General features: G+C 45.9%; 1 protein-coding gene across 1 annotated transcript in view; it reads right to left on the bottom strand.

Annotated features, from left to right (window-relative positions):
* The window catches only part of LOC147691987 (cytochrome P450 2C19-like), a 366046-nt gene that overhangs the window by 202614 nt on the left and 143365 nt on the right, over positions 1-20067 (bottom strand). The window contains exon 4 of the mRNA XM_086938278.1: positions 13088-13248. Within this exon, the coding sequence (XP_086794404.1) occupies positions 13088-13248 (161 nt within the window). The remainder of the gene's footprint in view (positions 1-13087; positions 13249-20067) is intronic.

The raw sequence follows: 20067 nt of genomic DNA, 5'->3' as shown, positions 1-20067 counted from the left end.
TGTCTTTTAATGCGGGTGAGGTGCATAAAGTCATTGTAACCACAGCCAGGAAGAAAGCGTTCGGTACGGATGGGGTGCCTTCGGATCTTTACAAAGTTGACCGCTTGACCTGGGCTAATATTCTGACACAGGTTTTTAATGTGGCCATTACATGTAGATTGCCCTCTTCTTGGTCCATGGCCATCATCTTGCCTATCTGTCAAAAGGGTATGAGGTACGACCCAGCATACTACCGTCCGATTTCTTTACTGGTCTAAGCTGCCAACATTATGGGAAAGATGGTACTGGACCTCTGAACCCTATGGAAAGACAACTTTAAGATTATTTCTAACCTGCAGTACTGCTTCAGGCAAGGTAGAGATACCTGGACCAATGCTTTGATTTGCATATTATCATAGAAAAATATGTTATAGTCAATAAGGGCCGCCCGCATATGGCCTTCATGGATCTAACCCCGGTGTTCGATCGTGTTAACATATCTAAGCTTTGGCCCTCCTTATCAGATATGTGCATGGATGTTCATTTGGTGGCCTTAACCTCTTCAGTGCTCATGACAAGGTCAACTCGTCATGGGTTTTACCTGCCCTGTGCTTATGACGAGTTGACCTTGTCATGAACAATGGGAAAACTCAAGGTGCAGCACCGGAGGGGGAAAACCCCTTAGCACCCAAGGTGTTAATACACAGCTCTCAATTCAATCTCACAGCCTCAGAAAGATATAGTGAGAATGGTACTGCATCGGCCTCTTGGGAGGTTAAGAGAGAGGTCAGACAGGGTTGTATCCTGGCCACTGTGCTGTTTACCCTCTACATTTAACAAGCATGTGGATGTACTGTCAGCAGCGTATAGATAGCCCTAGCGCTCGTACCAAACTCATACCTGCCTTGTTGTACAATGTAGTGTTACTTGCCCTTGCGGCTGTGGGACAGCAAAGCCTTCTAAATACCTGTACTGATTTTATGGACTCCCTTGCCTCTCAATCAATTTTTCTAAATCACATAATATGACAAAAGGTAGCACAAAGTCACTCAGCTGCAAGTTCTTCTGTAGGGGGCAGAACTTACTAAACTTTCCACTGCCCCCTAATTGGGGTGTTGTTTGATGAAAAGGGGTCATGGGTGACTCAAAGAGCACTTAAAAAGATTATCTTGGCAAGGGCAGCGGGGGCCACCATGGACTTTGCTAAGAGACTAGGGGCCAAACCTATACCTGCCCTACTAAAGGTCTATAGAGAAAAATGTATACCTATGGTTGTGATGTGTAGGGATACAAAGGTGTAAATGAACTGCAGGGGGCTGAGAACAAATTTTTGCACAGACTTCTCGCTGCTCCCACTTCCAAACCCTCTTTTTTGGTACACCGAGAGCTTGGCCATGGTTATATCTCTGACCACATTGCAGTTGCACCATTAATGCGATGGATTAAAATTTGGTCAAGCCCTGTTCCTACCTTAAATCAGATTGTTGTAGAGGACTGTATTGAACTTGAGGGGGCTCTGAATATCCCCTGGCTGGGTTAAGTCCTGGAGCAGCTGAGGAGGTTAGGCTCCCCAGAGTTGTACACGAATCCAAGGAGGGGGTTACGCCGTAGTGATGTGAGACACTTCAAAACATTTTCCTGGCCAGGAGTCTGGAGGAAAGGGTAGGCAAGGAACTTTCCAAGTCCACAGTAAGGCAATATATAATATTGAATGCAAGTCCGCTAGGGCAGCCTTATTGGTCTTTTATTAATAATGCCCATCACCATTTTCTCCTGACCAGATTTACATTTAATTTCCTTCATTGGCTCTTAGCTGTTCCCAGAGGATTTTGAAAGCCTGATGCCTTAAAGCCCTGTCGCTGTGATCACTTTTCAGAGCAACATATATATATATTTTTTTTTTTTGGGGAGTTCCAAATCTGCTTTATTGCATGAGAGTAAACACAGTACACAGCTTTTTGCGCCTACAACCCAGAGGCCGGCAGCGTATTAAGGTGACTATAACACAGCCTCGTGGCCGGCATCCCTGAGGCCCGGCGGCGCAACACGTGTGTAAGCTAAGGTGGTGACACAGCCGGTGTTGTGGTGCGTTGAAGGATGAGCAGCAGCAGAACAGTGTTTTTAATTATTGTTCATTTTCGTAACAGTTAAAAGAACCTCCCAACAGTGAAAAAACGAAGAGGCATTTCATTCTCGCTCGGAAAAAAAGGTATCAATCCGGTATGGCAACCCAGATAGGCAGAAACATGTATATTACAGTAGCCGCAACCCATTAATCCCAACAGCTAATCATCAGTGCCACAAATAGCTACGTGTGTGGTGTCATGGAATGTCATTCACCAGAAAAAATGCGAGTATATGTCGGGTGTGGTTTAGGGGATCCCTGATTAACATATGGGGGGGGATAGACGATATCGGGAGGGAGGGCTTCGGTGTCGGGTACTGTGTGGGGTATGTCAGGCAGGCCGAAACGTCGTGGCCTGAGGATAATAGGTCCCGTTGAGGGCTTCCCGAAAGGAGATGTGGGCGTATGAGTGGGAATAAGGGTCTGAGTCCGAGTTCCAGCCGTGTCGTTAAACAGCAGCAGGACTTTCTGCAGGCGTATCTGCGTCATCTGAACGTGCGAGCAAATAGCGCACTAGAGGACCCCAAATGTCGCTAGGCCGGCTTGAGATGGGTAATAGTTCAGCGAATGTAGTATGTTGTTCCTGACAGTAGGTCAAGTCCACCAGCCAGTCCTTAAATTTAGGCGCCCTGCCTCGACCCCAACAGCATGCCACATGCCTCTTGGCCAAGAGTAGTGCGGTATCGACGAATTTCCGACAAGATCTAGGGATCTGCAAAGTATATCCGAGGAGTGTCACCAATGGGTCCATGGGCACGGCTTCCCTCGTCATCTCTGCAAGGGCGCCTGTTACCTGCTGCCAGTAGCGCGATATCTGAGGGCACTCCCATGCCAGGTGCAGGAAGTCCGCATGTTCGGCACGGCAGCGTCCGCAGCGATCATCGTCCGCCAAGCCAAATCTATGTTTTCTCACCGGCGTATAGTACATCCGTTGTAGGAATTTATAATGTATGATTTTCAATCTGCTACTAGCGGAGATGCGATAGGTGAGAGCACAACAGTAGTGCCATTGCTCGTCAGTAACGTCAGTAGCCAGTTCAGTAGTCCAGCGCGCCCGAGCATTAGATTCTGGCATCGGAGCTGCGCCCCTGAGCTGACGATAAAGGCCGGAAACCAGATGGGCCCCATCCTGTGAGCATAACAGGAAATGGAGCGGAAGTAGGACTTCGGGCTCGTAAAGGAAGTCGGGTAGGATGTCTCTCATCCCCGCCCGCAGGCGTATGTAATAAAAAAGCTCGAGAGGGGTGTGGCTGTGTGACGCAAAGAAAAGTTCCGCAGATTTAAACTGACCGTTAGAGAATAAGTCACCCCAGCAAGTGACACGAATCCTAGCACAAAGGCTGCGGAATCCTTGTTCCCACAGTAGGGTCAGATTAGGATGATAGGTTAGCGGCAACCTGGGCGAGTAAGGTAAGTGACATGACAAGCTCCTGGCTATGCGGCGCCATGCATCTAATGTGCATGAGACCGAAGTGTTCGGCGTGGTGATAGACGATTCCGGGTAGTGGAGCAACCCATTGAGCGGAAGGGGGTGCACTATCCAGTCTTTCACCGCAATATGAGGCATGAAAGGCGTAGGAGCCATCCAGTGGTAGGCAAAGTGTGCCTGCGCGCATTGATAATATGCCTCAAAGTCAGGGACATCAAAGCCTCCTTTGTCAAAGGGGAGGGTAAGCGTGGACCATTTGAGCCGTGAGTTCTTGCCTCCCCAGAACAACCTGCGCAGCTCCATCTTCAGGGTTTTGAAGAAAAAAGCGCCGGGGAAATAGGGAATGTTGAGGAAGAGATAAAGGAAACGGGGGAGGATTACCATTTTTATGAGGGACGCCCTCCCAGCCATGGAAAGCGGTAGGGTGATCCAGCGATCCACGGAAGCGGTCAGCTTCTCCATAATTGCCACTCCATAATTGGATCGCAGTGTCTCTTCCCTATCCCGGGAGATACGGATCCCCAGGTATCGGAGGTCGGTCCGGCACCACTCCAGTGGATAGTCAAGGGGAAAGTCAGCAATCGCATCCGTTAGAGGGAAGAATTGCGACTTGGACCAATTAATATGTACTCCTGACATCCCGCCAAACATAACAAACTCCCTGAGTAAGGGATTGAGGTGCGTCTCGGGGTGCTTAACATATAACGTGATGTCGTCCGCATAAAGGGACACATCTATTTGTCAGTGTAAGCATTGCACTGCCCCGTCCCGGTATAGTTGACGCAGGCGACAAGCAAGAGGTTCAACAGCTATAGCAAACAATAGGGGAGAAAGCGGGCATCCCTGGCGTGTGCCTCTGGTAATGTCAATAGGTTGCGATAGGCGACCATTGATCAGTACTCTCGCCGTGGGGCGAGTATAAAGCAGGCAGACCCAGGATATGAACAACTTCGGGAATCCCATGCTACCCAACACAGAGAATAAGTAAGGCCATTCGACTGAGTCGAAAGCCTTGGATGCACTGAGGAAGACGGCTGCGACAGGTATGTCGGGATGTATTGTGCGAAGCAGAGAGAACAGGGTACGGAGGTTGTGTGAAGTAGACCGGCCAGCCACAAACCCAGACTGATCGGGCAATACAATTCTAGTCATCAGCAGCGACAGGCGAGTGGCCAGAACATTAGCGAGTATTTTAACATCGCAGTTTAGGAGGGAGAGCGGGCGGTAAGAGCTGCAGGAACTGGGATCTTTGTCAGGCTTCAAGAGAGAGGTGATTACCACCTCGCGCATGGAGCGGGAAGAGCACCGTCACATAGTGATTCTGAGTAGACCTCACGAAGGACAGGAGCATGATATCAATGTATGCTTTGTAAAACTCGGCAGGGATGCCATCAAGTCTGGGGGCTTTGCCGTTCTTGAGGGACATGATGGCCTGACGAATCTCGTCTAGCTCGAAAGGTGCCGCTAAGAACGCCCTGTCTCCATCGCTGAGCCAGCACAGTGCCACATCTTTCAGATAATCAGCATAAGACGTGCCGGACCCTGTGTTGGAGGTATAAAGCGAGTGGTAGTGTGCCGTGAATGCAGTAAGTATCTCATCCGAGTCCCTAATTGTGGCTCCGTATGTGTCTGTAAGTTCAAGTATGACATTATGCTCTCGTGGAGTCTGTGTGAGCGTGGCGAGCACCTTCCCGGGCCGATCACCCTCGCAGTATTTCCTGGCTTGCCAGTGTTTTCCACGGAACTTAGTCTCTCTTGCAGCCTCCTTCTCATACCTCGACAGCGTATCTCTAAAAGCAGCGTGCGGTTCAGGGCCAGTCTCCACCACCATACGGAGTTCCAGAGCTCGCAGCTCCTTCTCTAGTGTGCTAATGGTATGTAGGATGTCACGCAGAACACCATAGCTCTTGGAGATGCAATAGCCCCTAATGGTTACCTTGAATGCCTCCCAGATGTGTTCGACCGAGTCCACTGACCCCTTATTTCTGGGGAAAAAGGCAGCTATCTCTTCCCCCAGCTCAGTGTGAAACAGATAATCCAACAAGATCTCAGGACGGAGTCTCCAGTGTGGCCTTGGGCTATCCCACCCAGGTGTGCGAAGGTGAAGTAGAACGGGACTGTGATCAGAGTATGTTCTCGGCAGGTGCGCCACCCTTACCATCTCCGTGGCGATCCCTCTGGTGACTAGAAAGTAGTCTAAGCGTGCCCATGTTCCAGTGTGTGAGGTAAAATGTGTGCCCTCCCTCCCATGTGGATGCGAGTGTCTCCAGGCATCTATCAGCTCGCCCTCTGCTATCACCCCCTCCAGTGCCTCGCGCGCTCTAGGCTTATAGGAGCACACTCAGTCTGCCCTATCCAGCTGAGGTACCAGCGCCAGGTTGAAATCACCACCCCAGATAACGTGTCGTGAGCCAGCGGTCATGATCTTGCCCCACAGAGTGGTGAAAAAAGCAGGTGTATCTACATTAGGTGCATAGGTGACAACAAATGTGTATGTGTCTCGACCCAGTCTACCCCACAGCAATGCATAGCGCCCTTCCTTATCAACCAGCTCCCCATATCTATGAAACAGTACACTGCGGGCTATAAGGATGGCAACCCCCCTTGCATAGGTGGAATATGAGGAAAAGGTGCGGACCCCAGCCCATCTACTCGCGAAGTTGGTCCTACCTTGCGGTGACAAATGGGTTTCTTGTAACATGGCCACCTTAACATGGTGTCTATCAAGATAGGCAATGACATTTCGACACTTCTTAGCATTATTCAGACCTCGAACATTCCACGACAGGCAAGTCAATTGTGTGTTAGCATTCAGAGCAGCCATAGATAGGTCAACAACAAATGCAGCAGTGTCAGCCTATGTAATGAAGTAAGGCCCGCCCCGCCCGCCAACATAGGTGCACATACCAGTGTAGAGTTCGCATATATATTCCAAGCGATAAAAACCTCTTCATAAAACAGCCCAGCCCCCCTCCCACCACAGCATCCCAATCATGCCAGTAGCCATTGAACCCCACCCAGTATCCCTCCCCCCACCCCTTCCCCCCCAACCCCTGCAACAACATCAAAAACAGTAGCAGTCTTAAGGGGAATACCCTGTAGGGGTATAGCATAAAGTACGCACAGCCACTTCTCCGTCCATAGCTCCAATTCTGTACTGCCCTTGGTGGAGACTAGGGCAGAGAAAGTGGCCCTTGGTTTACGTTACCACAGGAATAATGAGGCAGTGCAGGTCCATCAAGCGTACTCATCTCAGTATCTGCGCTCAGAGCAAGAGTCAGCATTGAAACAGTGCAGGTAAAGCATGCAGTTCAGCTGGTGCCAGCAATCAGTGATTGTTTAGTGCCGGAGACAGGTCTCCGTCCTCCAGTTCCTCTGCAGCATCGCGCTCATCCCGACGTGCTCTCCGGAGCGATTTCAAGAAATCCTCTACTTTCTGCGGATTTGTGAAGAAACGTTGCTTTCCCTGATGTGGGATCCGCAGCTTTGCCGGGTAAAGGTGAGCATAGTCCAATTGGGCTTCTCGCAGCTTCTTTTTCACCGGGAGAAATTTGCGTCGTTCTTCTTGTACCAGTGGTGTGAAGTCCGGGTATATGGAGAAGGGGACGCCATTGTACTGCAATGTCCTTTGAGACCGGGCCGCCCTCAATGCAGTGTCGCGGTCCCGATAGTTTAATAATTTAGCAATAATTGGCCTAGGCGGTAGTCCGGGCTTGGGCACAGGCGCTAAGGAACGGTGCGCTCTCTCTACAATGAATTGGGGAGAGAAAGCGTCCTCCCCAATTGAGCACATTTGTGACGCGTATATTGTTCCGGCGGCTGCGGGCTTCCAAGTCTTCATTCTTAGCCGCTATGACTCTGAGCAGGTTGTCCATTCTAGCTAATTGCGTCGTGTGTGTCGAGGCGACATCTGCATTGTCGGATACGCGTTGTTCCGCAGCCGTTAGCCGCTCCTCGTGGCGATCCACCTTATGGACCAGAGCGTCCAATCTAGCAGTGACGCCGTCGACCTTTTCAACAACAGTAGCAAACCCCTGTCTCATCTCCTGAAACAGGCTGTGTAGGTCAAGGTCTTTAGTGGGGGACGCGATGGCCTTCGGAGCCGCCGAGCTGGGCCCAGGATCCGCAGGTACTGATTTAGCGCCTCTTTTGGCGCCATCAAAACTTAGCTTCGCTTGACGATTATCAGGCCGCACCATGGTGGTGGCAGGTCGTGTTCAGAGGTCAAACGAGTGGACGCAGAACCAATCCGCGAGGATGGCACGCACAAGCAGATCTCAATGTAGCAGCCGCCGGAGAAGATGGCGGCGATGTGGGGCAACAGCTGTTGGGGGAAGGGCATAGGTCTCTGACACCCTCCGTGCCCCTCAGGTCCTCCAGCGATGATGGGCTACAAGGTCCAGGTAGCGGTAGTGGCACAGCGTCGGTCCTCTTGCGGAGTTAGCAGGCCGCGGGTGCAGCCCCGTAATGTGGTAGCAGGTGTGATGGCTGTCAGCACCAGGCACAGGGGAGGGCAGCGCCCAGTATGGGTATGACAACTTCAAGAATCCCGCCGCGGTCGAGCACAGAGCAGAGCCCAACCGCGCAGCTTGTTAGCGGGAGGTGACGCAGTTCACCGGTCTTGAGGAATCCGGCCCTGCCTCCAATAAGACCAAGGAATCCACATATGGTCAGAGGCACACCTGAGGCTTTTTGTATAGTCCAGCTTTCCCGCAAATATAGCCAAGCAAAGTCACCCTTCCTTTAGCGGGGATCAAAGATGCGGCTGCCTCCGTCTGCTCTGGGCGCCCCTCGGTCCATGCAACCCCGCCGAGTGTACCGACTTGGTGCAGGTCTCTCTAGACGCTCTGGGGGTTGTCCCGCCGCCCGGCGTCCCTCCGAGTCCGAAAAGCGGCTCACCTTCAGTCCGGGCGCCGAGAGTCAGCAGCAGCGGGGGGGGGCAGCGCATGTACAGGGGTGACAGCGCCTCGCCCCAGCTTCAGGTTCTCACGCAGAATCTGTCCCGGCTCCGGGCGGCCGCCCGAGCTTGCGGCCTACCTCCTCGTGGCCGTCCCCGGTGTCGCGTGGGCCGTCTCAGCCGGCCCCCTCCGCCCGCGAGCTCCAGGCGAGCCTCCGGCGATTCTTAGAACGGTGGAAACTCCGGCTCCGAACCTCGCAGCGGCCCCAAACTTGGATCGAGTGCAGAGGGCAACCCCCTGCAGCAGATGAGGGGTAAATACAGCGATTCGGCACCCTGTGGCAGAGTATAAATGAAGGATAGCTTGCCAAGGAGCGGGAGCTACTCGTCTAAGCAGCCATTACGCTTGTGCGCCCTCTAGCACCCCCTCAGAGCAATATATTTTACATTTTATCTTTTTCTGTGATTTTTATAGTATTTTATGGAAAATATATATTTTTTCATTGATAAGGAACTGTAATTTTGCACAAGTGAGGCCCACCCTGATTTACTTACAAGTGCTCTTTTCCCCATGGTCTGCTTTGAAGTTGCAAGCTTTCTCTCAGGAGCACTAAAACACAGGAAGAAGCTGTTTAAGGAATAGAGAGCTCCTATTTGTCTCGGTGTTGTGATGAATTGTGCATGTATTATTAATTGTTGGATGATTTATAGACAGTTTCTGATGTTTTTCTTTCTGTCGCTGCACTACTATATTCCCACTTTACATGCCCCATTTTTATAGCATTGATTCTGTGTTTTTGTACTATATTCCTGATGTTATGCTTTACTCCTTTTTAATCAAAGGTTGTAGATCGTTTTATCCATATCTAATTGGAAATGTACATGTATTACTGGTTTGTTTTTAAATAGTTATGTATTGAACTTGATTTTAGGCACAAATGTTTTATTTAATGTGCTTTTATGGTTTTTGATGGCCGAATGAATACTTATTGACTGACTGACTTGAGCCATCTCCATTTTGCTCTAGTTTCAGTCATGGTGATTATAAAGGTTTACCAAGGTTCCTCCTCTGCCAAAATAAAGAACGTGGGTATGTCTGTTACATCTTTATCGGTTCCACTGTTATGTTCCTTTAAATTCTCTTAGAATGCTGGTAATGCTGACATGATAGAATGTGGGGTTTAGCTGTGATCAGTCTGGAAGAATAGATTTTACTACAAATAAACTTATCATAACTCATCCTAATTGTGTGATTCCACTTTGTAAAAATGTCCATGGAGATCAAAACTGCATATTTTGTCTATATATAAAAAACAGCATTTGCAATGCAATACGTCTAGCATTTGCAAGAGTTTAAGCTATTGGCATTGTAAATGCCAATGCCTTTTATTCATCTGTTTCGAAAACCAACACATTTATAAAAGGCCTTGTCTCAGCCACACCCAAATCACCCAGCTTGCTTCTAAAAAAAAATTCATATTTAGTGTTAGGTAGATGTATCGCAAGAATTGTAAGCTTTGTTCGTCACCCGTATTGAACAGACCAGTGAATGTTATGATTTACCTCTTGATAGACAGCTATGTACATTGCATTGCAAAACTAGAGACAGAATGAGGCAGCTCCTATGGATGAATTTTAGACTGGGAGACTTAAACCGGGGCTAGAACTTTTAGTAACTTCCACTCTTTACGCGGAATGGTTTGATCAAGAATGGCCGCTTAATGGCTCCGCTCTGCACTCCCTATGCATTGGTGGCTTGTCCACTTCTACCAGCGAATCAATACAGCTTAAACGCTGCCCTGTGAGGTGGAGCAAGATGGGATTATTAAGGGCTGGTATCTGCTGAGCTTCTGCAGAGTGAAGCACTGAATGACACAATGCGATTTAGGGGAGTTTGTCGGTACATCTGCATGAAGTCAAGCTAGAGGAGCTATCGTCTGTGTGCTTTGATCGTGTTAGCACTTTGACACATCCATGATTTTAAACATAACACAGAAATTATTATTTAACCTTGAAACACGTTGTCCATTATCCATTGCTCTGACAGTACAACATTAGAAGGCCCGGACACTGCAGAGCAGGTGGGCGGGGGCTGGGGGTGGGGGAGGAGAAGGAACGGAAAAAGCTGCATGACGCTACATGTGTACGAAGGAAATAGTACACAGAAAGAGTAACAACCAAGTAAAGGGGCCATCAGCCATGGGAGGATACAAATACCAACATGGCTGTACTGAGAAGAGACTAACAAGCCTCATAATGAATCGGAAGACAACCGTCCGCCACCCCAGAGGAGGAGGGACCGTCCGCAGGGGCAGCGGCGGTCTCTCCGTACAAATTAGGATGTGACCGCCACTCTGGCGGTCACATCCTGTATATTTAACATTGAGGCAGGTGCTGCTTGAGGCAGCAACCGCCGCAATGTTAAAAATGCTATCAGTGCATTTGGCATGCACAAAGCGGCAGGCACCGTGCAGTGCCTGCCGTTTTGTGCATGCAAACGCAGGGGGGTACCATAGGTATCCCCATGTGCACCCCCATCCCCCCCTTCACCCGGGGGGCCCGCAACGGGCCCCCAAAGAAAAGCCCGTATGCCTTTTCGTGGCGGCATTGCCGCCGCGGAAAGGCAGTACAAAATTCAAATCCTAATATGGCTGGCGGTGTCTGATAGACATCGCCAGCCATGTTAGAACTTTTCTGCCGCGGTCGGAAGGCGACCGCAGCGGAAAAGCGGCAGACGTAAAAATGACCTCCCAGGCCATCCTAATCAGGCTGGGGTCATTTGTTTGTCCGCCGCGGTGAATCTGCATACTCCGGGCTGGCGGTGGCTTCCGCCGGCCGGAGTATGCGGATTCACCGCAATCGTAATGACCCCCAATATTATCAATTGATCAACTATGAATTACCAATTAATAAAAATGAATTACCAATTAATTAAAATTAATTTATAATTCCTAAAAATTAATAAATAATTTAGTATAATTAAATTACTTCCCACCCTATTCCCCTATAAACCCACAACCCGCTAAGGTACTAAAATACAAAATGTACTTAAATGACATTAAAAAAAATAAAAATACATAATAATATACATAAAAATCATATAAAAATTGATATTAGTAAGATCGATATCACTAACATCGATATTAGTCACATCGATATTACTTACATCGATATAACAAAATCGTTATTACTTACATTCGAAATTCTGTCCCTTCGATATAAAAAAATCGATATTACTTAACATCTATAATGTGTACCTTCGATATTTAAACATCAATATTATTGTATGTCAATATTAAAATATCGATATTTTGTCTGCCTACCATTTTCATCACGCAGAGAATAAATGAATGATTTTTTCCCTTTTTGCTTGACGCCAGGAAATTTCATCCACTGCTACTACAGATGATCATAAGTGGGGAGCATGCCTTAAAGAAATAAACATGCTCGTTAGTTAATTGTGAATGCTGCCATTACGCGGGTCCCAGGTAGAGACAAGCATTGTGTTTAGTGAAAATTCCTAACACACTCTTGCTGCCTTTACTTCTAGGCGCTATGCTTTACTATTGGTTCCACTCTTATTTTTTGTAACTGTATTTAATTGAGAGCTGCCATGTTCCAGGGTGGCTCCATAGCATTGCTAAGCTTGCAGAATAGTGCTATAATGTCTGGATTATTTCTTCTGTGTGCGGGTTACGGGTAAGTGTCCTATGTCAAGAATTCCTAATGGGAGAGTCTTTGCATTTGGGGCCCACTGGCTCATCTGAACATCAGGGGCCTTATAATGAAGGGCTGCACCAGCTCAGGGAAGGGCAGGTCGCCTACTTTTATACACCTGCACAGGGTAACGTGATATTTCTCGCGTTATGGACTGTTTTTTCAGACAGAAATGTTCAAAACAGTCAGCACTTTTGCCTCTTTCTGCTTCTGAGCTGTGGTGTCCGAAATAATATACTGGGGGCATATTTTCGAGAGGCTTGTGTCCTGTTTGCACCACGCAAAGTGGTACACGCGTGACGCGAACCTCTAAGTAAGATTTATGAAGCCACGCAAAGCTACATTGCGTGTCTTTGAATGGCTTATAAATCTGCGCTGCGTTGCCTTCCTCCGTGCAAGGGAGGTGTTGCATGGTGGGTGTTTCCACGCAACTCCCATGGTTCTTTAAACATTTCCAGATTTACAAGGCTTGGTGCAAGGGCGACTCAAAACCATTGATAAATATTACCCTGTGTTTTTACTTCTTCTGTTCTTGCCCCCCTCCCAACTATCTTGCTCCATTTGGTGTTCCATGCTGCTCATTGTGTTAGAAATCCACTGGTATCCCTCCATAAATCTTTTTCTAAGGAGGACTGTAATATCTCTTTGCGTCATTGGTCCTAGGAGGCATATAATGTAACTCCTTTTTTCTTTCAATCTATTCAACACAGGTAACCTATTTAAAATGTGAATAGTTCTTAAGGTTAAATCTACAACTAAAAGGTCCAGCAAAACCAGATCTGACGTTTGCCAGGATTCTAAGGGATACCGTGGTCAAAAATAGAACTTAAGATGAAATCTAGTATCCATTCAGCAATAGTTTACGATGATGACATGTATTCTTGTATAAAATTCTAATCTATGCAATCACTGTCAGTCACCATGTTGTCAATAACCTTACCTGTGCCCAGGTGGAGCTCAGAAAGCGAAAGTTCTCATTCAACAGCTGGAGCAGAGAGAGAAATTTCTTGTCTTCATATTCAAACCGAGTTCCAAAGACCACTGAGCAAATTACATTTGATACTGCTTTGCCGAAGACAAATGTTGGATCAAAAGCACCCTCTGGCGTAGGAAAAATAAAAAGAAATAGATTACTTTAGACATCACAACGTTTTGGAGTTGTATTTGCTGGCATCAGCTCCCCACAGTGAAGAAAATATAATGGCATGTAGACTCGTATATTGCCCCCTGCAAAAGGCTGATCTTGCCATGGAACTAGAAGTGAAGAGCATGTGCTCAAGAATCCCATGAGGGAAATGGCGCCCAATCAGGTAGCTCTTTATAACGGCAGTAACATTATTATAATTGCTTCGAACTAAAGCTCAGCTGTTAATTCTGGAGATTCGGACTGAAAATTGCCCAAGTAATTTGCCATTTGAATGTTTAAAGATGGTATTAGATGTGTGAAAGGGTGCTGGTAAGGATGTTCCCTTAGGTTAATAGGGCAGAACCCTGAGAAATACACGGAGGTGTTCAGCAATGCAGAAATGTGTGGATCAGACTCCACAACAACCGCCATGTTTGAGTAATCTGGCCTTCCTGAGTGTTTGACATCGGAGTTACTCAATTCGTATGCAATTGTTAGTCTGACATAAGTATTAAGCCTACACATTTTGAGCGATGTAAATCATTTCTGTTTTCTGGTTCGACTGTTCCTCTTTTGATCATTGGAGGACGGTTATTCAACCGTCCACATGTTGTGTACCTTTTGGCACAACACTTTCTTTTATTTTTATTACAGGCATTCCACTGATTCTTTCAACTAGTTTTCGTCAGAAGAACAAGAATATTGCTACTCAGTTTTTTTAACATATCTATATGTTGAAGAAATTATTCCTATATTCAGTGAACAAAAATGTGTCAATTTCTAGTCCCCCCTTAAAAAGAAACAATGATCTAATTAATAGCCATAAAACATCTACAGAGGTACACTCCAATTGAAATATTTTGACATTTTGACCCTTAATATTTTCAATACTTAGGATCATCTTCAGGCAATGGAAAGTGAACTGAATCTATTCGGGTAACACTCTGAAGCAGCAAACCATGTGACTTGGAATCAAGGGACAGATGTTCTAAGAAACCATTTTGCGATTCGCTAATTGCGAATCCTTGCAATTCGCTATTAGGGAATCGCAAACCGGCAATTACAAAAGTGTGTTGAACACTTTCTGCGATTCCCAGTAGGTCGCAAATGACCTACCTAATGAATATTCATGCAATTTGCAACCCATTAGAAATTGCAAAACTGACAGGCATGGTGGCCTGCTTAGGTCAGCAGACCACCATGTCTGTGATTGCAGCAATATATATTTTGTTTAAGCAGCCCGTTTTCCTTAAAGGAAACCAGATGCATTACAAAAAGAATAATGAAAAGTTGTCTTTTCATGTTTTGAGATTAGGCAGTGGTCCTGGGAACACTGCCTGATCCCAAAAAAGACCATCCTGTTTGCGAATGGGTTACCACCAACTTAAAATTGGTGGTAACTGCGAATGTTTCGCAACTGGATTACCAGTCGCAGCACATTCCTACATACCAGCGTGAATCGCCATTAGGAATGGACGTCCTTAACCTCATGCGCGCTATTTGAATTCAGCGCGTATACTGAGATTTTAAAAAACCCATGTTACATGATGAGCTGGGCTCGTCATCAGCGTGCGAGGAGGCTACACCATGACGAGCCCAGCTCGTCATCAGCGTGGAAGGGGTTAACAAGCCCCTTCCTAAAAGTGACTCGAAAACCCTATTTTGCGAGTCAGTAACAGGTTACTGACTCACAAAATAGGGTCGGAATATGCCAAAAAGCATTTTACTGGTCGCAAATGGCGGGTAAAATGCTTTGTACAGCTGGCCCCAAGAGTCTACTCAGAAAGTAGAATAAAGTGTTGTCTTAGTGACCATGAACAATGACAAATATTGTTATGCTCGTCATTTGGTAGCAGGAGGGGCAATCTGAAAAGTGCCACTTCCAGAATGCTTTCTCTCAGTAAAGTTAAGAAGGCCTATTCGGCCTTCCTTCGCTTGCTACACTGATCCAGCCCAAATAGTTTACTACAGATTTAGAGTGTTACTAATACTCTCTACCTGCATGTGAGCTGCACTTAATTCAAGGAAAAAAATGATTTAGTCACCTAAAATGTGATTATTCCCTCTCTAATATACTCATTAATAAACATATTTCACCAATTACATTTATGGAAGAAATAGTCATACACGAAGAAGCGAATAAACGAGAATTATAGAATATCTGCACCTGTAATAAGGGGGATAGGATATTACACTATTTTGTTAGGGAGTAACTCATCCGCAAAACTCTATGGGCTGTATATAGAAAGGCATTTTCGGGGTTTTAACCGCAAAATTTATTTTTTCAAATGTAGAAAACACATATGGCCTGATTAGGATGTTGGTCGGTAAGCCTCTGACTGACAGTCAGACTCCCCTAGACCATGTCGAACCCCTATGCTCTCGGTCGGAAGGGGACCTGTTCGGTCATTCCGAATCAGTTTCGAATGGCATTTAAAGAATTTGATCGGTCAGAATTTAAAGAATTTGAGTCCAATTACGATGTTAGATTCGGACATGAAAAGACAAACTGACTTTAGGGCCTTCATCCTGAGGCCTCCGGCATCGAGGGGGGTACCCAAGGGACCCCCCTATAAAATTATTCACAGTGTGGCAGGAACCATGGGCTGCCCATGACAGTGTGCAAGGTATTCTGCAGACACCTATTTTCCCGATAGTGTTGTCGGTCGGAACACAGGCTCCTATCGAAGTCAACGTGAGTCCTTTCGAACGGTGTTCAGAAGCATCATAATTGGTTGGGCGAAACCACCGACCGCGAGTCGGTCGGAACCGAGTCCGACAAGGAGTCGGTGCTTTAGTTTCCGTCCAACATCGTACTCAGGCCCAAAGTGATATTCAGAAACATGTTACTGAATCACAATTTGTGTATAGTGATTCAGTATTTGGAAGGGGCATGTTTAGGGCATCCCTTCTAAATACAGGATTGCCGTGCTACGTATGAATGTTTTGCAACAGAATTATGGTTGCAAAACATTATTTTCTATCGACATCTCAAGGGTGAGGGTAACTATTGGCAAATGGGAATGGGTCCCCTTGGGACCCCTTCCCCTTTGTGAATGTTGAAACAAATATTTAAGAGCAGGCCTACTCTTAAAAAATAAAACTTACTTGTATTGTTTTATTTTTTGCAAAACATGCTGCTTTCTTTTAATGAAAACAGGCTGCATTTTAAAAAAAAGATTGTTTTACTAAAAAGCAATCACAGACATTGACAGAATGGTCGGCTGACCTCAGCAGGCCACCAACCCTTTGATGGGTGCAATTCCTAATGGGTCTCAAATTGCAACCTACCTCAGTAATATTCATGAGGTAGATCTTTGGCAACCCCATTAGGAATCTCCATTTGATGTTTGTAAGTTTTCTTACATTAGGAATTGTAATTTCCTAATTGAGGTTTGGTAAAAATCGCAAGTACATATGGCCCCTATATAAGGACTTTCAGCACCTCATGTATAAATGGATTTTCAATATACCAGGAAGTGGGAAAAAATAAAAATAATAAATATATTTTGGGAACTGTTTAAAGAAAGGGAGGCAGAGTAAAACACTGGCTGTAGGGTCATATTTGAATACTGATGTATAAGTGCTGGACATCTATAAAAAAAACTCTTGTTACAAACACGCTCTAGTGGTGAAGTTAAAGAAAGAGAGGAATTTGCTCTCCCAGCATTTCTGAAGTTGAGGGAGCCCTTTAGCGAACTAATGGCACATATAACTTCTTGTCTGCCAAAATCTATACTTAGGTATTAAAAAATCAACATCTAGACCCTTGTATAATACAAGCACATACCCACCATTGTAGTGGCTGAATTTTTAAAAGAAAATAATTTTCTATGCATCATGGGCCTGACTGAATTCCCTTTAACCATGTCCATGCTCTAACCATGCATGGTCACTACATATCTGCCACTCAGGGAAAAGTAATAATTTAAGGCCAGATGTACATGCATTTGCGACTGGAAAAATGCTTTTTATGATGTACAAATGAAAAAGGCGATTTAGTAACTTGTTAACAAATCGCGATTTGCATTTTAAATTCGGTATTTTGAAGGGGTGTGTTTTGGGCGTCCCTTCTAAATACCGAATAGGTATTGTATGTATTACCGTTTCGAGAACAGAATTCTAGTCGCAAAACAGTAATGCCTTACCACCAATTAAAAGGTGGAGGGAACCTATTCGCCAATGGGAAGGGCTCCCTTCGGGACCCCTCCCCCACTGAGGATGTTGAAAATGTTGTTTTTAAGAGATGTGCCTTCTCTACAAAAAACGAAACTGAAAAGTGAATGAGGGAGGGCTATTTGCGACCTATCGAAAGAGTTTCATACATTAAGGATAGTGATTGGCAGGAAATAGCATTTACCAAATTGCTATCTGTAATCTTTGGACATCTGGTCCTTAGAGTGCCTGGAAAATGTCTGTAGGATTGAGCCAAAATATGTCAAATGAGTCTTCTGAGCCCCAAGGAAAGTGTACAGTCATGAACTGTACTTCCCTCATTAGAGGCCTAAAGAGAGGTCACTGGTGCACATGTACACTTACCGTCCATGCAACTCAGTCAGAATTGACAAGTGAGTCAATGTGCTTCCTGCATTACAGTATTTGAGCGAGGCTTTTGGAGTCCCCTAAGACTTGGGTAATCTTGCACTGCGGTAGCTGGCAGGACAGTCAAAGAGCCACTGAAAAATCTGCCTGCATCTTGTTTTGTGTTCACCTTTGATATGTTCTGCCAGCGTCATTAATTGGAACATTACATTTTTGGGGAATGTCCAAAGGATGTGTTATCACATGTGTGCTTGCAAAATTGCTGGACTTTGATTTTGTACTTTGCACGGCATTCATCAGAAACATTCATGAAGCCTGAAAATCTATTTTTAAACCGCTGTGGGAGAAAATATATATATATTTTGTTCCGGTATACAGAGGGGGAAATACCTCTCTTGGCAACTGTAGGTCACCCGCAATTTATAGACCTGGGGCGAAGCCATACGCAGGGAAACTTCAAATTACTGTGAGCATGTTCTGCAGGTAGAGATGTATCATTAGTGGACCTGAAATAGGGAACTAATTTGAGGCCCTTAGAGAACTCCTTACTTTTGTTTTTGCCCCCCCCCTTCTTCTTCTGGTGGTGACCCTGCCCACCTTTGTGGTGCTCCGTCCTAGAGACTGTGGACCCTAGTGCTGACCCAGCTGGCCGCCTCCTTACCAAGCTCCCTAGGGTAAGAGAGCTTACTGTTAACAAGGTATTTGCACAGATCTGAAAAACAAAGACAAACATGTGCTCTTTTTCAAACAAATTGTACAGCCACTAGTAATCTTTTAACTCACTGCCCTTCACCCAGCTGTCCAGTGGCTAGCAAAACAAATCTACACATTCCACCCAGGTCTGTTGGGGAAGCTTCTGAATGTCCATTAGCTTCTGTCTGTGCTTTTCTGGGTTCAAACCAAACTTCCTGGTTAGGGCCTGCTTCCTGGAGGGATATCTCATCCTGTCACTCACTCCTTTTTAGGTTCAGTAGAGTGTCTCTCCTCTCACAAGGGATATGCCTCCACAGACTACCTCCCCAATCCTCCTCAGGGACCTTTCTGCATCTGTAAAGCAATTCATAGGCCTCAGACCTTATGCCTATGTTGTTTCCCACCATAAAGTCAGACAAAAAAAACCTTGGGTATGTGGACTCTCCTGTCAGAGGGCATTCAAGAATTGTTGCCACCATCTTGGCTGGACTCAGCCCTCCTGACTTTCAAATCCAGCTCTCTCTGGCTCAGCTCCTAAGCAAACATCATGTATTATTTTTCCTCCATAGCCAATCTTTTCTCCTCCATCTCCATGGTCAGCCTTTTCTCCTCTAAAGCCTATTTCTTTCACTTTGCCTCTAGCTCATTTTTATTACACAAGGGAACCCAAGGAAGCAATCTGCTAGGGACCTTTGGGAATTATATCTTTATACAGGACAATGGTCCCTAGACAAGTGGAATTTAAAAAAAAAGGATAAATATAGATTAAATAGGCACTATATTCTTTGTCCAGCCGGACAGTTTTTATTTTAGTAATAAACAATTTCACAAAATTCACTGTAATGACAGCAGGACACCAGCCGATGTCCGAATAACACACTTAGGAAGAGGACAAACAAGGAGTTGGAGGCAATATGAACAGTCTGTGTAGTACAGTTCACAATCAGACAATATTAATCGGGCATTTTCACCCGTGGACGAGGATCCAATTGACGGCCCGTCCCCTGCTATTTTTCGCGCTCTTCCTATCAGCGGAGGCGGAGGCTTTTCTTGTTGTGAATCTGGCAATCTTTAATACTCAGTCTAGCAATTCTCATACCAGTCCTGCAGTGCCCATAGTACGGGCCAAAAAGTTAATTGTGACTTTTTTAATATAAAGAGAAGGCATTTAATTGATGTCCTGAAGATGAACCTTTAATATGTCATAGGTTCGAAACGTCGTCGACCGTGTCACACTATATGTGTATGAACTGTGCTATTTGATGCCAGCAATAGTGTGCAATTAATATTGTCTGATTGTGAACTGTACTACGCAGACTGTTCATATATCCTCCAACTCCTTGTTTGTCCTCTTCCTAAGTGTGTTAGTCGGACATCGGCTGGTGTCCTGCTGTCATTCCAGTGAATTTTGTGAAATTGTTTATCACTAAAATAAAAACTGTCCGGCTGGGCAAAGAATATAGTGCCTATTTAGTCTATATTTATCCTTTTTTAGGTTTCGACCTGGCCGTAGCACCTGTGAAGCAGGTGCTCTGCCCAGGGCGAAATTTAATGTTAGA

Source organism: Lissotriton vulgaris, chromosome 9 (assembly GCF_964263255.1).
Source record: "Lissotriton vulgaris chromosome 9, aLisVul1.2, whole genome shotgun sequence".
NCBI classification, from domain to species: domain Eukaryota; kingdom Metazoa; phylum Chordata; class Amphibia; order Caudata; family Salamandridae; genus Lissotriton; species Lissotriton vulgaris.
The sequence above is the reverse complement of the archived record's forward strand: the minus strand, read 5'-3'. Positions and strand labels throughout refer to the sequence as shown.